The 18,756-nt window shown below is 45.8% G+C and overlaps 1 protein-coding gene across 2 annotated transcripts in view; it reads right to left on the bottom strand.

The window, feature by feature from the left end:
- Positions 1 to 7,475: 7,475 nt before the first annotated feature.
- LOC112238923 (protein-tyrosine sulfotransferase 1-like) overlaps positions 7,476 to 18,756 on the bottom strand; it is a 78,850-nt gene continuing 67,569 nt past the window's right edge. Inside the window, exons 4-6 of one of the 2 annotated variants that reach the window (XM_042296486.1) lie at positions 9,103 to 9,153; positions 8,367 to 8,427; positions 7,476 to 7,665 (exon numbers count right to left, since the gene is read on the bottom strand). In XM_042296486.1, coding sequence (XP_042152420.1) covers positions 8,392 to 8,427; positions 9,103 to 9,153 — 87 coding nt within the window. In that variant the 3' untranslated portion in view covers positions 7,476 to 7,665; positions 8,367 to 8,391. The remainder of the gene's footprint in view (positions 7,666 to 8,366; positions 8,428 to 9,102; positions 9,154 to 18,756) is intronic. The other variant, XM_042296487.1, reaches the window with a different exon arrangement.

The following is an 18,756-nucleotide window of genomic DNA, read 5'->3' as shown; positions in this document are numbered from 1 at the left end:
TGGCCCTAGTCTAGTTCCTGGTCTAGGTCTGGCCCTGGTCTGGGTCTGGTCCTAGTCTAGTTCCTGGTCTAGGTCTGGACCTGGTCTAGTTCCTGGTCTAGGTCTGGTCCTGGTCTAGTTCCTGGTCTAGGTCTTGCCCTGGTCTAGTTCCTGGTCTGGGTCTGGTCCTAGTCTAGTTCCTGGTCTAGGTCCTGGTCTGGGTCTGGTCCCAGTCTAGTTCCTGGTCTAGGTCTGGCCCTGGTTTGTAGATGTTGTTTACAAGCATCCGGTCACAGAATGCCTTGGTTGGTTGGTTGGTTGGTGTCAAACATTTGGAGTTGGCTGCATGCTCGTTAGTTTGATCCCACTGTGACTTCCCCCATCTTATCATTCTCCACTAAACTCCACCCCCTGACCTCTCCATCACAGAGACCAGAGACCCCCTGACGTCTCCATCACAGAGACTCCCTGCCCTCTCCATCACAAAGACCAGAGACCCCCTAACCTCTCCATCACAGAGACCAGAGACCTCCTGACCTCTCCATCACAAAGACCAGAGACCCCCTGACCTTTCCATCACAGAGACCAGAGACCCCCTGCCCTCTTCATCACAGAGACACCCTGACCTCTCCATCACAGAGACCAGAGACCCCCTGCCCTCTCCATCACAGAGACCAGAGACCCCCTGACCTCTCCATCACAGAGTCCGCCTAACCTCTCCATCACAGAGACCAGAGACCCCCTGCCCTCTCCATCACAGAGACCAGAGACCCCCTGACCTCTCCATCACAGAGACCCCCTGACCTCTCCATCACAGAGACCAGAGACCCCTGACCTCTCCATCACAGAGTCCGCCTAACCTCTCCATCACAGAGACCAGAGACCTCCTGCCCTCTTCATCACAGAGACCAGAGACCCACTGACCTCTCCATCACAGAGTCCGCCTAACCTCTCCATCACAGAGACCAGAAACCCCCTGCCCTCTCCATCACAGAGAACCCCTGACCTCTCCATCACAGAGACCAGAGACCCACTGACCTCTCCATCACAGAGACCCCCTGACCTCTCCATCACAGAGACCAGAAACCCCCTGCCCTCTCCATCACAGAGTCCGCCTAACCTCTCCATCACAGAGACCAGAGACCTCCTGCCCTCTCCATCACAGAGACCAGAGACCCACTGACCTCTCCATCACAGAGTCCGCCTAACCTCTCCATCACAGAGACCAGAAACCCCCTGCCCTCTCCATCACAGAGAACCCCTGACCTCTCCATCACAGAGACCAGAGACCCACTGACCTCTCCATCACAGAGACCCCCTGACCTCTCCATCACAGAGACCAGAAACCCCCTGCCCTCTTCATCACAGAGACCAGAGACCCACTGACCTCTCCATCACAGAGACCCCCTGACCTCTCCATCACAGAGACCAGAAACCCCCTGCCCTCTCCATCACAGAGACCAGAGACCCACTGACCTCTCCATCACAGAGACCCCCTGACCTCTCCATCACAGAGACCAGAAACCCCCTGCCCTCTCCATCACAGAGAACCCCTGACCTCTCCATCACAGAGACCCCCTGACCTCTCCATCACAGAGACCAGAGACCCCTGCCCTCTCCATCACAGAGACCAGAGACCCTCTGCCCTCTTCATCACAGAGACCCCCTGACCTCTCCATCACAGAGACTAGAGCATCTCTCCATCACAGAAACCCACAGAGTATTTGTTACCAATCAGAACGTGAGATTCCTCTCAGTGTTGATTCGGACGATGGGCTAAATGCGACGTGATATATGTGTGACTTCCTCAAGTGTGACTTTGTTTTAGTGACACAACATTAGAGTGTGAATGACCAAGTAAGCCAGTAGCACAGAGACTGGGTACAGTACAGTGTTTAATACCAGGGTGCTCAGTGCACTACCAGTAGAGGCCTCTAGAGGGCCCTAGCCACTCACACAGGCTATGATGGATTCCCCTTACAGAGGAGCAGAAGAGTTAAGAAGCCACGAAGAAGAAGCCTTCGTCTGTGACCAAATTGACTGTGCCAACTTTCAGACCTTTTCATTAAGTATTTATATGACTATACACACATCAGCCTTGAAACTTTGTCTTGTGGTCCTGTTTTGATTGGTTAATAACCTTCTCTTCCCCTAGAATGTTCCTCTCCCTATAACCTTGCTTTATGGTTCGTTATTTTCTTCAATTTCTCAGATGTTGCCTTTATTATATACCAGTGTACTGTATATTCCAGCCTGATCCACTTTGTTGTGAGTGTTGCCCTTGTTGGTCCAGTACCCATCAAGCCCCCACCACTTCCCTAGTAGGGGCCAACACAGCTCTCCTTCGGGGGGGTGGGGCTTCGTTGATTGGCATATAGCCTTTTCCTTCCCCTGTCAAAATTCCATTCTACGTTGTGCACTATTGACCACGACTGACCAATGAACATGACCAAAGTGAAATTGAGTCAAATGATGATAGCACAAAAAAAATAAAAAATCATAATCTGATTTTTAAATGATTATGAAACTCCTGTATGAGGTGAGACTTTGTTTGCATCATAAATAGCACCCTATTCCCTATATAGTGCACTACTTTTGACCAGGGCCAATAGGGTTCCATTTGGGCCATTGACATCCTTACTAGTCTCCAGTAGCTTAAAATAATAACCTGCACCCTCATTTCCAAAATGGCTGTCATGGAGTGGTTTCCTACAGTGACCACACCTCACTGCCCAGTCTTCCCCAATCCTGAGGTGTTGTGGGGGGGAAAAAAATCAGCTTCTTGGAATGGAGAGCGCCCATTACAGGGCGATAGTAGTGTGGAATGTGGAATGATTCTAAAATGGAACCTTATAATTCCCTTTATTCATGGGTTGCACATCTCTTCACAATGTTTGTTTTTGAAGGTCTGTTTTTAATTTTTTTTATTTAGGAGTGATATCCCAGCTGAGCATTCTACTCAAGGCAGTCACAATGGGTGTCGATGAGGATCTATTCTGACAGCATGGAAACACGACTGCATTTCAAAAGGGGGCAAATAATTAGTAGGACAAGCTTTTGTCAATCGTTGTCATGTCACCAGATTGACTTTAGATACAGTATATCTTTAGCTAACTAGCTAATTTTGAGGGGAGAGCACCAACATTTTTTCTTTTTTTGCTAGCTAACGTTAGCATTGCTAGCTATTTCTGACAAACTTTGCTAGCTCATGGGCAACATTGCCATCTCTAAAGTCAACTTGACATCATACTGATGGCAAAGTTGTTTTATACAAATTATTTGTCTACTTTAGCGATGTCAATCGTATTTCCAGGCCACTATAGTGTAAATTTGACTTAACAGTCATAAGCCCTCTTTCAGACTGAGCATTAGCCATCAGTCAGAAAACGATATGCTGGGGCATCAGTAGAACGTTGTTCACCACGGCAACGACGCGACCCAGTGACGGAAGTGCAACCCATGATTAGTGCACTACTTATGACCAGAGCCCTGGTTCTCAACCCCCCCCCATTACTGTACCAGCAAGTACATTTGCTTCTGCCCAGAGTACCCCTGAAGCACCTACCTACCCCATTATTTCACCAGTAAGCCTATGGGCTCATGAGAATTCAAGTACTGTACCCCCTGTGAATAGGCCAAGTAGCCCTAGTTGAGAACCACTAGTAAAGGGAATGGGGTTCCATTTGAAACACACATGGTTTAAGTACAGTAGATGCCACTACACACATGGTCGTTTATGATTGCAGTGGGAAAGGAGAGGAAAGTTTAGTAGCCTGGGATCATAACTGATTTTGTGATACTTCACTGCTGTTACAATGTTGAGTGCAGCGTTTCAGTCTGGTTGAACCAGGCTAGATTTGAGGCCCTTAGGACAGCCATTTTCTTCCAATCAGGACCACGCGTACCAAAGCCTCAAAACAGCCTGCCCCTGAGGTATGATGACAAGGTGCAATTTCATACCGTATCGCAAAGACTGTTTATTAGGTGTGAATTTTTGTTTCTTCAAACCACACCGTTTACTCCATTCTAGATTATAACATACTGTGCAATTTCTGTTTGAGTATCAATGTAATGTCTCACATCTATAATGACTGCTGTAAATAAATTAACCCCCCCCCCCTACCAAAAAAAGCCCCATATTTCTATGGGGACAGTATATAGGATATAACGTATTTTAAAATCTATTTTATATGTCTGGGTTTTAGAGCAGCGTGTATTTGAGAATGCTGATTGATGTGTATAACAATCCTGGTTATAATTGAATGCTGGTTATACTTTGTTGACTGTTAATGTTTTCTCAATGTTGTGCCACTGATGGTGAATAAGGAACAAAAAAATTATAATAATTTCAAAATTATATATTTATTTTGTTTTGAAAAGCCAACCATTTAAATTGCAGAATAGGTATTGTATGTAAAAGGATGTATATCTTTTGCCTTGAATGTGATGTATTACTAAAAACACAGTTTAATCCTTATTATTAAAAAATTTTAATAACTGGGAGGTGACCGTGTCTGTTGTAACTCATTTGAAACAGGTACAGTGGGGCAAAAAAGTAGTTAGTCAGCCACCAATTGTACACGTTCTCTCACTTAAAAAGATGAGAGAGGCCTGTACATTTTCGTCATAGGTACACTTCAACTATGACAGACAAAATGAGAAAAAAAATCCAGAAAAATCACATTGTAGGATTTTTAATGAATTTATTTGCAAATTATGGTGGAAAATAAGTATTTGGTCAATAACAAAAGTTTCTCAATACTTTGTTATATACCCTTTGTTGGCAATGACAGAGGTCAAACGTTTTCTGTAAGTCTTCACAAGGTTTTCACACACTGTTGCTGGTATTTTGGCCCATTCCTCCATGCAGATCTCCTCTAGAGCAGTGATGTTTTGGGGCTGTTGCCGGGCAACACAGACTTTCAACTCCCTCCAAAGATTTTCTATGGGGTTGAGATCTGGAGACTGGCTAGGCCACTCCAGGACCTTGAAATGCTTCTTACGAAGCAACTCCTTCGTTGCCCGGGCGGTGTGTTTGGGGTCATTGTCATGCTGAAAGACCTAGCCACATTTCATCTTCAATGCCCTTGCTGATGGAAGGAGGTTTTCACTCAAAATCTCACGATACATGGCCCCATTCATTCTTTCCTTTACAGGTAATCAGTCATCCTGGTCCCTTTCCAGAAAAACAGCTCCAAAGCATGATGTTTCCACCACCATGCTTCACAGTAGGTATGGTGTTCTTTGGATGCAACTCAGCATTCTTTGTCCTCCAAACACGACGAGTTGAGTTTTTACCAAAAAGTTATATTTTGGTTTCATCTGACCATATGACGTTCTCCCAATCTTCTTCTGGATCATCCAAATGCTCTCTAGCAAAACTTCAGACGGGCTTGGACATGTACTGGCTTAAGCAGGGGGACACGTCTGGCACTGCAGGATTTGAGTCCCTAGTGTGTTACTGATGGTAGGCTTTGTTACTTTGGTCCCAGCTTTCTGCAGGTCATTCACTAGGTCCCCCCGTGTGGTTCTGGGATTTTTGCTCACCGTTCTTGTGATCATTTTGACCCCACGGGGTGAGATCTTGCGTGGAGCCCCAGATCGAGGGAGATTATCAGTGGTCTTGTATGTCTTCCATTTCCTAATAATTGCTCCCACAGTTGATTTCTTCAAACCAAGCTGCTTACCTATTGCAGATTCAGTCTTCCCAGCCTGGTGCAGGTCTACAATGTTGTTTCTGGTGTCCTTTGACAGCTCTTTAGTCTTGGCCATAGTGGAGTTTGGAGTGTGACTGTTTGAGGTTGTGGACAGGTGTCTTTTATACTAATAACAAGTTCAAACAGGTGCCATTAATACAGGTAACGAGTGGAGGACAGAGGAGCCTCTTAAAGAAGTTACAGGTCTTTGAGAGCCAGAAATCTTGCTTGTTTGTAGGTGACCAAATACTTATTTTCCACCATAATTTGCAAATAAATTCATTAAAAATCCTACAATGTGATTTTGTGGATTTTTTTTCTCATTTTGTCTGTCATAGTTGAAGTGTACCTATGATGAAAATTACAGGACTCTCTCATCTATTTAAGTGGGAGAACTTGCACAATTGGTGGCTGACTAAATACTTTTTTGCCCCACTGTACATCCCAAAATCACACATTATTCCCCTTTATAGTGGACTACTTTTGACCAGAGTGCTTTCTCATCCCCCTACTAGGTTGCCCCGACCACTTCTATTGATTAAGATATTGCTAAAAGTTATGTTTTTAGCGTCTGTTTACAAAAAACCTAACCATAGATTTACAGCCCATAGGCTACTTTAAGCGTGAGAACCAATCGAACATCAAGTTGTAAAAGTTTTTTGAACTTCCCCTTTAAACATTTATATTTCTTAAGGTATTTGGTCTCGTCTTCCTGACTTGAAACCTTCTTCTTTTCTCTCTCTCTCTCCATGGCTGTGGCTTACAGCCATACTCCTCCTCTTTTCACAATACCATTCACAAAAACACACACTGAACAACCGGTTTACAAAATGCCATCTTTATCATTGTCAATACTTAAAAACAGATCTTGTACATCCGTACCCATGGAATTGCACTATAGAAAGGCATGAAAAACAAACATTAAAATAGATATTGCATCTTCAAAAAGCAAAATGTCATCCCATAAATACATTACTCACTTTTTTTGATGTTTAAGTCCACTGTATTTTCTTACAACAGAATCACAGATTTATATATTTATATTTATATAGCCAGGAGAAATCATTTAAAAGAAGAAAAAGACATTTGGATGAGCATGAATTGTTTTTCAAAATTCTGGTAACTTTCAAAATATTTCCATGTTTTTCCAGAAATCCTGGTTGTAGGATCTCAGGAATCTCCCAACTGGGATTTTTTGGAAAATCTAGGAAATTGGGGAAATGTTGCAACCCTCGAAAAGAAAGATAGTAACATAGACATTCTCTGGTCACCATTTTGTGACAAATGCATCATTTGTTTACAGTACGAACATCAAAAGGCCAAGAGAGTTCTCCACAAAGCCAGTGTGGAATAAGGTTATATCCAGTCATGATGTTATACACTATGACCAAAAGTATGTGGACACCTGCTCGTAGAACGCTTGGCATTGCACATGGTGATCTTAGGCTTGTGTGCGGCTGCTCTGCCACGGAAACCCATTTCATGTAGCTCCCCTGACGAACAGTTCTTGTGCTGTAGTTACTTCCAGGGGCTTGTGAGTGAGTGTTTGCAACGATTTTTACGCGCTTCAGCACTCGGCGGTCCAGTTCTGTGACCTTGTGTGGCCTACCATTTCGTGGCTTTGACGTTGATTCCTCCAAGACATTTCCACTTCATAATAACAGCACTTACAGTTGACCGGGGCAGCTCTAGCAGGGCAGAAAGGTGGCATCCTATAACAGTGCCACGTTGTAAGTCACTGAGCTCTTCAGTTCAAGGCCATTCTACTGCCAATGTTTGTCTATGGAGATTGCACAGCAGTGTGCTCGATTTTATACACCTGTCAGCAACGGGTGTGGCTGAAATAGCCGAATCTACTAATTGGAAGTGATGTCCACATACTTTTGTATATATAGCGTATGTGTTTGTGTGTGTGTGTCCATGGAAGAGTACGGAGGTCCCCAAAAAGTGGTGTTGTATTGGATGTTTGTCCATCGGTGCCCCGTCTTGTCTGAAACACACAGCACATACGTCATTAGAGGTCTCACTCAGAAACTGTATTTCACAATCAACGGGAACTACCAGAAAGGTTGTGTATGTATCCCAAATGGCACACTATTCCCTATGTAGTACCCTATTCCCTATATAGTGCACTACTTTTTGATCAGAGCTCTATTCCCTATTTAGTGCACTACTTTTTGACCAGAGCCCTATTCCCTATTTAGTGCACTACTTTTTGACCAGAGCCCTATTCCCTATTTAATGCACTACTTTTTGACCAGAGCCCTATTCCCTATTTAATGCACTACTTTTTGACCAGAGCCCTATTCCCTATTTAATGCACTACTTTTTGACCAGAGCCCTATTCCCTATTTAGTGCACTACTTTTGATTAGGACCCATTTGGGAATCAACTTGCGATTGGCTTATACTACACCACCTGTGATTGGCTTATACTACACCACCTGTGATTGGCTTATACTACACCACCTGTGATTGGCTTATACTACACCACCTGTGATTGGCTTATACTACACCACCTGTGATTGGCTTATACTACACCACCTGTGATTGGCTTATACTACACCACCTGTGATTGGCTTATACTACCCACCTGTGATTGGCTTATACTACACCACCTGTGATTGGCTTATACTACACCACCTGTGATTGGCTTATACTACACCACCTGTGATTGGCTTATACTACCCACCTGTGTGGCATGTTGGTTGCTCCTCCTAACTGGGGTTCGGTTTCTCTGGAGTCTTCTGAAGCTGGAGGGGAGAGGAGAAAGACTCATCAGACTTGTAGGCATTATGGGAATTCTCTCGTCTGGGACTAGAGGAGAGGGGATGTTTCATTACGAGAGGAGATCAAATCCGATCAGAGTGGGAATGTGTTGGAAATCAATCATTTGTGCCAAAAGGTATGAACTGTTGAAAGAAGTCAAATTCATCATGGCTCTGCTCACACACACACTCACACTCACACACACAGTGTTGCTGGCAGCTTGCTATGTGTGCTTGCTGCCACATGGTGGCAGTGGTACTCTTCCTTCCAACAGAACACATCAGTCTGGTGACAAAGAGAAGAACAGGAGATGGAAAATAACAAGAGCGCGCTAACCGCTAATGTGGGGAGGACGCATTCCAAAAATATGAACACAAGGTGAGAAATGAGACCGGAGAACAACAGTCAGGCTACAGTACAGCAGACAGCGAGGGCAAAGCATACGCAGAATGTCATTATGACCAACATTAAAAACTAAGACAAGCAGATGGAAAATTGTGTAAACAGATTTCCAACGAACAGCGGACACTATTTTGCCACTAATAAAGATAGACGATGGGTGCAACTAAATCAATCAAAAAGAAAGTGATAAAAATGTTTGAGTTGAATTTGGGAAATAAAACTGCAGAACAGAACTACAGGCAGAATAGCTACTGTACCTGAGATTGTTCTCTTAGAAACTCAGGTAGCTGAAATTCACCTTTAAAGACCTGGGGAAACAAATGATTGGTTTAGAGGAGAAACAAATGACTGGTTTAGAGGTAACCTTTAAAGACCTGGGGAAACAAATGATTGGTTTAGAGGAGAAACAAATGACTGGTTTAGAGGTAACCTTTAAAGACCTGCTGGGGAAACAAAGGACTGGTTTAGAGGTAACCTTTAAAGACCTGGAGAAACAAAGGACTGGTTTAGAGGTAACCTTTAAAGACCTGGGAAAACAAATTACTGGTTTAGAGGAGAAACAAATGACTGGTTTAGAGGTAACCTTTAAAGACCTGCTGGGGAAACAAAGGACTGGTTTAGAGGTAACCTTTAAAGACCTGGAGAAACAAAGGACTGGTTTCTCAGCCTCCAGTATTTATGCTGCAGTAGTTTATGTGTCGGGGGGCTAGGGTCAGTTTGTTATATCTGGAGTACTTCTCCTGTCCTATCCGGTGTCCTGTGTGAATTTAAGCGTGCTCTCTCTAATTCTCTTTTTCTCTCTCTCGGAGGACCTGAGCCCTAGGACCATACCTCAGGACTACCTGACATGATGACTCCTTGCTGTCCCCAGTCCACCTGGCCGTGCTGCTGCTCCAGTTTCAACTGACCTGAGCCCTAGGACCATGCCCAGGACTACCTGACATGATGACTCCTTGCTGTCCCCAGTCCATCTGACCGTGCTCCTGCTCCAGTTTCAACTGTTCTGCCTTATTATTATACGACCATGCTGGTCATTTATGAACATTTGAACATCTTTGCCATGTTCTGTTATAATCTCCACCCGGCACAGCCAGAAGAGGACTGGCCACCCCACATAGCCTGGTTCCTCTCTAGGTTTCTTCCTAGGTTTTGGCCTTTCTAGAGAGTTTTTCCTAGCCACCGTGCTTCTACACCTGCATTGCTTGCTGTTTGGGGTTTTAGGCTGGGTTTCTGTACAGCACTTTGAGATATCAGCTGATGTACGAAGGGCTATATAAATAAATTTGATTTGATTTGAGTTTAGAGGTAACCTTTAAAGACCTGCTGGGGAAACAAAGGATTGGTTTAGAGGTAACCTTTAAAGACCTGCTGGGGAAACAAAGGACTGGTTTAGAGGTAACCTTTAAAGACCTGGAGAAACAAAGGACTGGTTTAGAGGTAACCTTTAAAGACCTGCTGGGGAAACAAAGGACTGGTTTAGAGGTAACCTTTAAAGACCTGCTGGGGAAACAAAGGACTGGTTTAGAGGTAACCTTTAAAGACCTGGAGAAACAAAGGACTGGTTTAGAGGTAACCTTTAAAGACCTGCTGGGGAAACAAAGGACTGGTTTAGAGGTAACCTTTAAAGACCTGGGGAAACAAAGGACTGGTTTAGAGGTAACCTTTAAAGACCTGCTGGGGAAACAAAGGACTGGTTTAGAGGTAACCTTTAAAGACCTGGGGAAACAAAGGACTGGTTTAGAGGTAACCTTTAAAGACCTGGGGAAACAAAGGACTGGTTTAGAGGTAACCTTTAAAGACCTGGGGAAACAAAGGTCTGGTTTAGAGTCTAGGTAAGTTATGTTAAGGAACATCATGGGCAGAAGATCCAAAGCTCCAGACCTTTAATGTCTATCCAACTACAGATGAAGTGCAAACTAAATGTAAGATTTATTTGACCTAAAACCCTGATGAAAGCTAAAATGGGCCAAAACACGTTGCGTTTGACTCAACAATAAAGCACTTTCAGTAACTTCCACCGTTCTCCAAGAGCTGAATTTCCTCTTTACTTAATAAGACTATTCAACCCCACATGATTCCATCTTTCTCTGTTGTTTTGCAATCAGCCTTGGAACTGGCATCAACAAATCAAATGTCCACATCCTCTCACTAAGTCCAGCAGGATGAGCTAATTAAAGAGCCGCCTTAGTGCTGTTGGAGTCTGACTGACTGGTGTGTTTTCTCATCCCTAAAAGAAACATCGACAGCCTCCTACGACGAGTCTTGGCATGTTAGCTGATGGGGAGCGTTATCGACTTAGTGAAAGGAAACATGCTAGCTGATGTGTGTGTGTGTGAGAGTGAGTGAGTGAGTGAGTGAGTGAGTGAGTGAGTGAGTGAGTGAGTGAGTGAGTGAGTGAGTGAGAGAGTGAGAGAGTGAGAGAGAGAGAGAGAGAGAGACACAGAGAGAGAGAGACATACACACATAGAGAGAGAGACATACACACACAGAGAGAGAGACATACACAGAGAGAGAGAGAGACACAGAGAAAAAGAGAGAGAGAAAGAGAGAAACAGACCGAGTTTGTTGATTTCAAAAAAGCCTTTGACTCAATTTGGCATGAGGGTCTGCTATACAAACTGATGGAAGGTGGTGTTGGGGGTAAAACATACGACATTATAAAATCCATGTACACAAACAACAAGTGTGCGGTTAAAATTGGCAAAAAACACACAAATTTCTTCACACAGGGTCGTGGGGTGAGACAGGGATGCAGTTTAAGCCCCACCCTCTTCAACATATACATCAACGAATTGGCGCGGGCACTAGAAAAGTCTGCAGCACCCGGCCTCACCCTACTAGAATCCGAAGTCAAATGTCTGCTGTTTGCTGATGATCTGGTGCTTCTGTCACCAACCAAGGAGGGCCTACAGCAGCACCTAGATCTTATGCACAGATTCTGTCAGATCTGGGCCCTGACAGTAAATCTCAGTAAGACCAAAATAATGGTGTTCCAAAAAAGGTCCAGTCACCAGGACCACAAATACAAATTCCATCTAGACACTGTTGCCCTAGAGCACCCAAAAAACTATACATACCTTGGCCTAAACATCAGCGCCACAGGTAACTTCCACAAAGCTGTGAACGATCTGAGAGACAAGGCAAGAAGGGCATTCTATGCCATCAAAAAGAACATACATTTCAACATACCAATTAGGATTTGGCTAAAAATACTTGAATCAGTCATAGAGCCCATAGCTCTTTATGGTTGTGAGGTCTGGGGTCCGCTCACCAACCAAGACTTCACAAAATGGGACAAACACCAAATTGAGACTGCACGCAGAATTCTGCAAAAATATCCTCCGTGTACAACGTAGAACACCAAATAATGCATGCAGAGCAAAATTAGGCCGATACCCACTAATTCTCAAAATCCAGAAAAGAGACGTTAAATTCTATAACCACCTAAAAGGAAGCGATTCCCAAACCTTCCATAACAAAGCCATCACCTACAGAGAGATGAACCTGGAGAAGAGTCCCCTAAACAAGCTGGTCCTGGGGCTCTGTTCACAAACACACCCTACAGAGCCCCAGGACAAAAAGATAACAGCACATTAGAATTAACAAAATCATGAAAAAAAACAAAATAACTAATAAAAATTACTTGACACATTGGAAAGAATTAACAAAAAAACAGAGCAAACTAGAATGCTATTTGGCCCTACACAGAGAGTACACAGCGGCAGAATACCTGACCACTGTGACTGACCCAAAATTAAGGAAAGCTTTGACTATGTACAGACTCAGCGAGCATAGCCTTGCTATTGAGAAAGGCCGCCGTAGGCAGACATGGCTCTCAGAGAAGACAGGCTATGTGCTCACTGCCCACAAAATGAGGTGGAAACTGAGCTGCACTTCCTAACCTCCTGCCCAATGTATGACCATATTAGAGAGACATATTTCCCTCAGATTACACAGATCCACAAAGAATTCGAAAACAAATCCAATTTTGAAAAACTCCCATATCTACTGGGTGAAATTCCACAGTGTGCCATCACAGCAGCAAGATTTGTGACCTGTTGCCACGAGAAAAGGGCAACCAGTGAAGAACACGCACCATTGTAAATACAACCCATATCTATGCTTATTTATTTTATCTTGTGTCCTTTACCATTTGTACATTGTTAAAACACTGTATATATATATATAATATGACATTTGTAATGTCTTTATTGTTTTGAAACTTCTGTGTGTAATGTCTACTGTTAATTTTTATTGTTTATTTCACTTTATATATTATCTACCTCACTTGCTTTGGCAATGTTAACACGTTTCCCATGCCAATAAAGCCCTTGAATTGAATTGAATTGAGACACACAGAGAGAGAGACACACAGAACGAGAGACAGAGAGAGAGAGACAGACAGACGAGGAGAGAGTTTAAGAGCCACAGAGCCACAGAGAGAGAGAGAAAGAGGTACTGTAGAGGGAATCGGAGAAGTAGAGGGAGAGCAGGGCATGAATGGGTTATGGTTGTCCTGGTGACTTGACATAGGAAGCAGCCAACACGTCGACATCTGGCTGACGGAGCGTTTCAAAGTACCATGTCCACTGGGGGACAACATCAGCGAGAGAGAAGGCGAGAGGGAGGAAAGGAGAGAGGGAGGAAAGGAGAGAGAGATGAGAAGGAGAGGGAGGAAAGGAGGGAGAGAGATGAGAAGGAGAGGGAGGGAAAGGAGGGGGAGGAAAGGAAAGAGAGAAGGGAGAGGGAGGAGAGGGAGAAGGAGAGGGAGGAGAAGGAGGGGAGGAGGAGAGAGGGAGGAAAGGAGAGAGAGAGGAAAGGAGGGAGGAGGAAAGGAGGGAGAGAGGAGAAGGAGAGGGAGGAAAGGAGGGAGAGAGGAGAATGAGAGGGAGGAAAGGAGGGAGAGGAGGGAAGATTTGAGGAAAGGAGGAAGGGGATCCCTGTCACTGACCAGGACAAGTCAGTGACCTCTTATCCTGGCTTCCACTACGTGAGAGACTCCTGGAATTGCCCAGAGTGTGTGTGTGTGTGTGTGTGTGTGTGTGTGTGTGTGTGTGTGTGTGTGTGTGTGTGTGTGTGTGTGTGTGTGCGCACGCTGGAAGGGGTTTGCAGGTTTTCAAAGAACTTGGCAAACTGAGTACATCATTCCAGGCCCCCCCCCCAAGCCCCCAAGCCCCACACCTCTCTTCACCTCTGCTGGGTGCTACACCAGACAGAAATCTAACAAAGGGACTTCTCTTGCTTTGTGCAAACAGGAAAATGATTGCATTGCTATGGTCTCGGATGGTCGCACGGCATGGTAACATGAAGTCTCTCCCGTCTTAGATTACCCGAACTCCTAGCCAGGAGTCTTCTAAACCTCTCGTTGTCCAAAAAACATTTTGATTTTGGAAGGAAAGACCCGGGGAAGAGCGAGAGATTGATAATCTGTCTGGCCAGGTGAGGGCAGCACTCAGACAGGGAACAGCATGGCTGTCTGGTCAGGTGAGGGCAGCACTGAGACAGGGAACAGCATGGCTGTCTGGCCAGTTGAGGGCAGCACTGAGAGAGGGAACAGCATGGCTGTCTGGCCAGGTGAGGGCAGCACTCAGACAGGGAACAGCATGGCTGTCTGGCCAGGTGAGGGCAGCACTGAGAGAGGGAACAGCATGGCTGTCTGGTCAGGTTAGGGCAGCACTCAGACAGGGAACAGCATGGCTGTCTGGCCAGGTGAGAGCAGCACTGAGAGAGGGAACAGCATGGCTGTCTGGCCAGGTGAGGGCAGCACTGAGAGAGGGAACAGCATGGCTGTCTGGTCAGGTGAGGGCAGCACTCAGACAGGGAACAGCATGGATGTCTGGCCAGGTGAGGGCAGCACTGAGAGAAGGAACAGCATGGCTGTCTGGCCAGGTGAGGGCAGCACTGAGAGAGCAGCACTGAGAGAGGGAACAGCATGGTTCTCTGGTCAGGTGAGGGCAGCACTGAGAGAGGGAACAGCATGGCTGTCTGGTCAGGTGAGGGCAGCACTGAGTGAAGGAACAGCATGGCTGTCTGGTCAGGTGAGGGCAGCACTGAGTGAAGGAACAGCATGGCTGTCTGGCCAGGTGAGGGCAGCACTGAGAGAGGGAACAGCATGGCTGTCTGGTCAGGTGAGGGCAGCACTGAGAGAGGGAACAGCATGGCTGTCTGGTCAGGTGAGGGCAGCACTGAGAGAGGGAACAGCATGGCTGTCTGGCCAGGTGAGGGCAGCACTGAGACAGGAAACAGCATGGCTGTCTGGCCAGGTGAGGGCAGCACTGAGAGAGGGAACAGCATGGCTGTCTGGTCAGGTGAGGGCAGCACTCAGACAGGGAACAGCATGGCTGTCTGGTCAGGTGAGGGCAGCACTGAGAGAAGGAACAGCATGGCTGTCTGGCCAGGTGAGGGCAGCACAGAGAGCAGCACTGAGAGAAGGAACAGCATGGCTGTCTGGTCAGGTGAGGGCAGCACTGAGAGAGGGAACAGCATGGCTGTCTGGTCAGGTGAGGGCAGCACTGAGAGAAGGAACAGCATGGCTGTCTGGCCAGGTGAGGGCAGCACTGAGAGAGGGAACAGCATGGCTGTCTGGTCAGGTGAGGGCAGCACTGAGAGAGGGAACAGCATGGCTGTCTGGTCAGGTGAGGGCAGCACTGAAACAGGGAACAGCATGGCTGTCTGGTCAGTTGAGGGCAGCACTGAGAGACAGGGAACAGCATGGCTGTCTGGTCAGGTGAGGGCAGCACTGAGAGAAGGAACAGCATGGCTGTCTGGTCAGGTGAGGGCAGCACTGAGAGAAGGAACAGCATGGCTGTCTGGTCAGGTGAGGGCAGCACTGAGAGAAGGAACAGCATGGCTGTCTGGTCAGGTGAGGGCAGCACTGAGACAGGGAACAGCATGGATGTCTGGTCAGGTGAGGGCAGCACTGAGAGAAGGAACAGCATGGCTGTCTGGTCAGGTGAGGGCAGCACTGAGACAGGGAACAGCATGGCTGTCTGGCCAGGTGAGGGCAGCACTGAGACAGGGAACAGCATGGCTGTCTGGTCAGGTGAGGGCAGCACTGAGACAGGGAACAGCATGGCTGTCTGGTCAGGTGAGAGCAGCACTGAGACAGGGAACAGCATGGCTGTCTGGTCAGGTGAGGGCAGCACTGAGACAGGGAACAGCATGGCTGTCTGGTCAGGTGAGGGCAGCACTGAGACAGGGAACAGCATGGCTGTCTGGTCAGGTGAGAGCAGCACTGAGACAGGGAACAGCATGGCTGTCTGGTCAGGTGAGGGCAGCACTGAGACAGGGAACAGCATGGCTGTCTGGTCAGGTGAGGGCAGCACTGAGACAGGGAAAAGCATGGCACCTTGTTCCCTACATAGTGCACTACTTTTGACCAGGACCATAGGGCTCTGTTCCTACGTAGTGCACTACTTTAGACCAGGACCATAGGGCTCTGTTCTCTACGTAGTGCACTACTTTAGACCAGGACCATAGGGCTCTGTTCCCTACGTAGTGCACTACTTTAGACCAGGACCATAGGGCTCTGTTCCCTACGTAGTGCACTACTTTAGACCAGGGCCAGAGGGCTCTGTGGTCTGGAAACGCAGTATGTTAAGCGTCCTGGTTCTCCCTCCAGTTAGGATCCGCTGCCAGGGGAAACAGCATGCTGAAGCTACCCAGACTCCTCTACTCCAAGCTGGGCATGCTGACACACTGGCTCTCCCATCTGTCCTGTGTTCCTCCATCTCTAGACGGAGAGAGTGTGCCAGCAAACATCACACATCTTCATATTTCATTTAGGCTAAGGTACACATTCTCTACAGATTACACAGCTTCTCCCGTATTTGAATATATTTAAAATATATTGAATGTTCGATTCAAACACTAAAAACACATCTACCAAATAGTCCTACCACCACAAAACGATGTAAACTGGGAAACCTATTCCTACCTAATCACAAGGCTGCTGCTGTAATACCTCCTTGACGGTAGATGTTACAGTGTGTGTGTGTGTGTGTGTGTGTGTCTGTGTGTGTGTCTGTGTGTGTGTGTGTGTCTGTCTGTCTGTGTGTGTCTGTCTGTCTGTGTGTGTCTGTGTGTACACATGTCCATAAGGTTGTATGTAGGTGGGTGGGTACATACTAAAATTGTCCATTCTTGCCTGTAGTTGTCTAAGAGACAGAAAATTGAATTTATCTGTAATGGTTTTCAACATGTGAGTGTGAGAGACAGAGATGTTTATTTTCTCCCCTTGGTACCATTTTGCAGGGGGGGGGGTAGTTTTGGCAACACCCCTCTACCCTTGCTGGTAAAAAAAACAAACGAGGAAGCATGTGACTACAGTTCGTATTTCTCTATGGGCCTTCCTCCAACCCACTGTTGAACCAGTCTCTCTCTCTCCTGGCTTACATCCAAAGTGGCACCCTAGTCCTAGTGCCATGCCCAAGCCCTGTGGGCCCTGGTCTAAAGTAGTGCACTATATAGGGAATAGGGTCTAAAGTAGTGCACTTTATAGGGAATAGGGTCTAAAGTAGTGCACTATATGGGGAATAGGGTCTAAAGTAGTGCACTATATAGGGAATAGCGTCTAAAGTAGTGCACTATATAGAGAATAGCGTCTAAAGTAGTGCACTATATATGGAAGTGTCTAAAGTAGTGCACTATATATGGAAGTGTCTAAAGTAGTGCACTATATAGGGAATAGGGTCTAAAGTAGTGCACTATATAGGGAATAGGGTCTAAAGTAGTGCACTATATAGGGAATAGGGTCTAAAGTAGTGCACTATATAGGGAATAGTGTCTAAAGTAGTGCACTATATAGGGAATAGTGTCTAAAGTAGTGCACTATATAGGGAATAGGGTCTAAAGTAGTGCACTATATAGGGAATAGGGTCTAAAGTAGTGCACTATATAGAGAATAGGGTCTAAAGTAGTGCACTATATAGGGAATAGGGTCTAAAGTAGTGCACTATATAGGGAATAGCGTCTAAAGTAGTGCACTATATAGGGAATAGAGTCTAAAGTAGTGCCCTATATAGGGAATAGGGTCTAAAGTAGTGCACTATATAGGGAATAGGGTCTAAAGTATACTAAACTTCGCTGGAAGCCTGTGTTTCAGACATAAGGAAGTGGATGGCTGCAAACTTTCTACTTTTAAACTCGGATGAAACAGAGATGCTTGTTCTAGGTCCCAAGAAACAAAGAGATCTTCTGTTGAATCTGACAATTAATCTTGATGGTTGTACAGTCGTCTCAAATAAAACTGTGAAGGACCTCGGTGTTACTCTGGACCCTGATCTCTCTTTTGACGAACATATCAAGACTGTTTCAAGGACAGCTTTTTTCCATCTACGTAACATTGCAAAAATCCAAAAATTTCTGTGCAAAAATGATGCAGAAAAATGTATCCTGCTTTTGTTACTTCTAGGTTAGACTACTGCAATGCTCTACTTTCCAGCTACCCGGATAAAGCACTAAATAAACTTCAGTTCGTGCTAAACACGGCTGCTAGAATCCTGACTAGAACCAAATAATGTGATCATATTACTCCAGTGCTAGCCTCTCTACACTGGCTTCCTGTCAAAGCAAGGGCTGATTTCAAGGTTTTACTGCTAACCTACAAAGCATTACATGGGCTTGCTCCTACCTATCTCTCTGATTTGGTCCTGCCGTACATACCTACACGTACGCTACGGTCACAAGACGCAGGCCTCCTTATTGTCCCTAGAATTTCTAAGCAAACAGCTAGAAGCAGGGCTTTCTCCTATAGAGCTCCATTTTTATGGAATAGTCTGCCTACCCATGTGAGAGACGCAAACTCGGTCTCAACTTTTAAGTCTTTACTGAAGACTCATCTCTTCAGTGGGTCATATGATTGAGTGCAGTCTGGCCCAGGAGTGTGAAGGTGAACGGAAAGGCTCTGGAGC

The sequence above is a fragment of the Oncorhynchus tshawytscha genome, linkage group LG13 (genome assembly GCF_018296145.1).
Source record: "Oncorhynchus tshawytscha isolate Ot180627B linkage group LG13, Otsh_v2.0, whole genome shotgun sequence".
In the NCBI taxonomy this organism is placed as follows: domain Eukaryota; kingdom Metazoa; phylum Chordata; class Actinopteri; order Salmoniformes; family Salmonidae; genus Oncorhynchus; species Oncorhynchus tshawytscha.
This window is presented reverse-complemented; position numbering and strand designations above follow the sequence as displayed.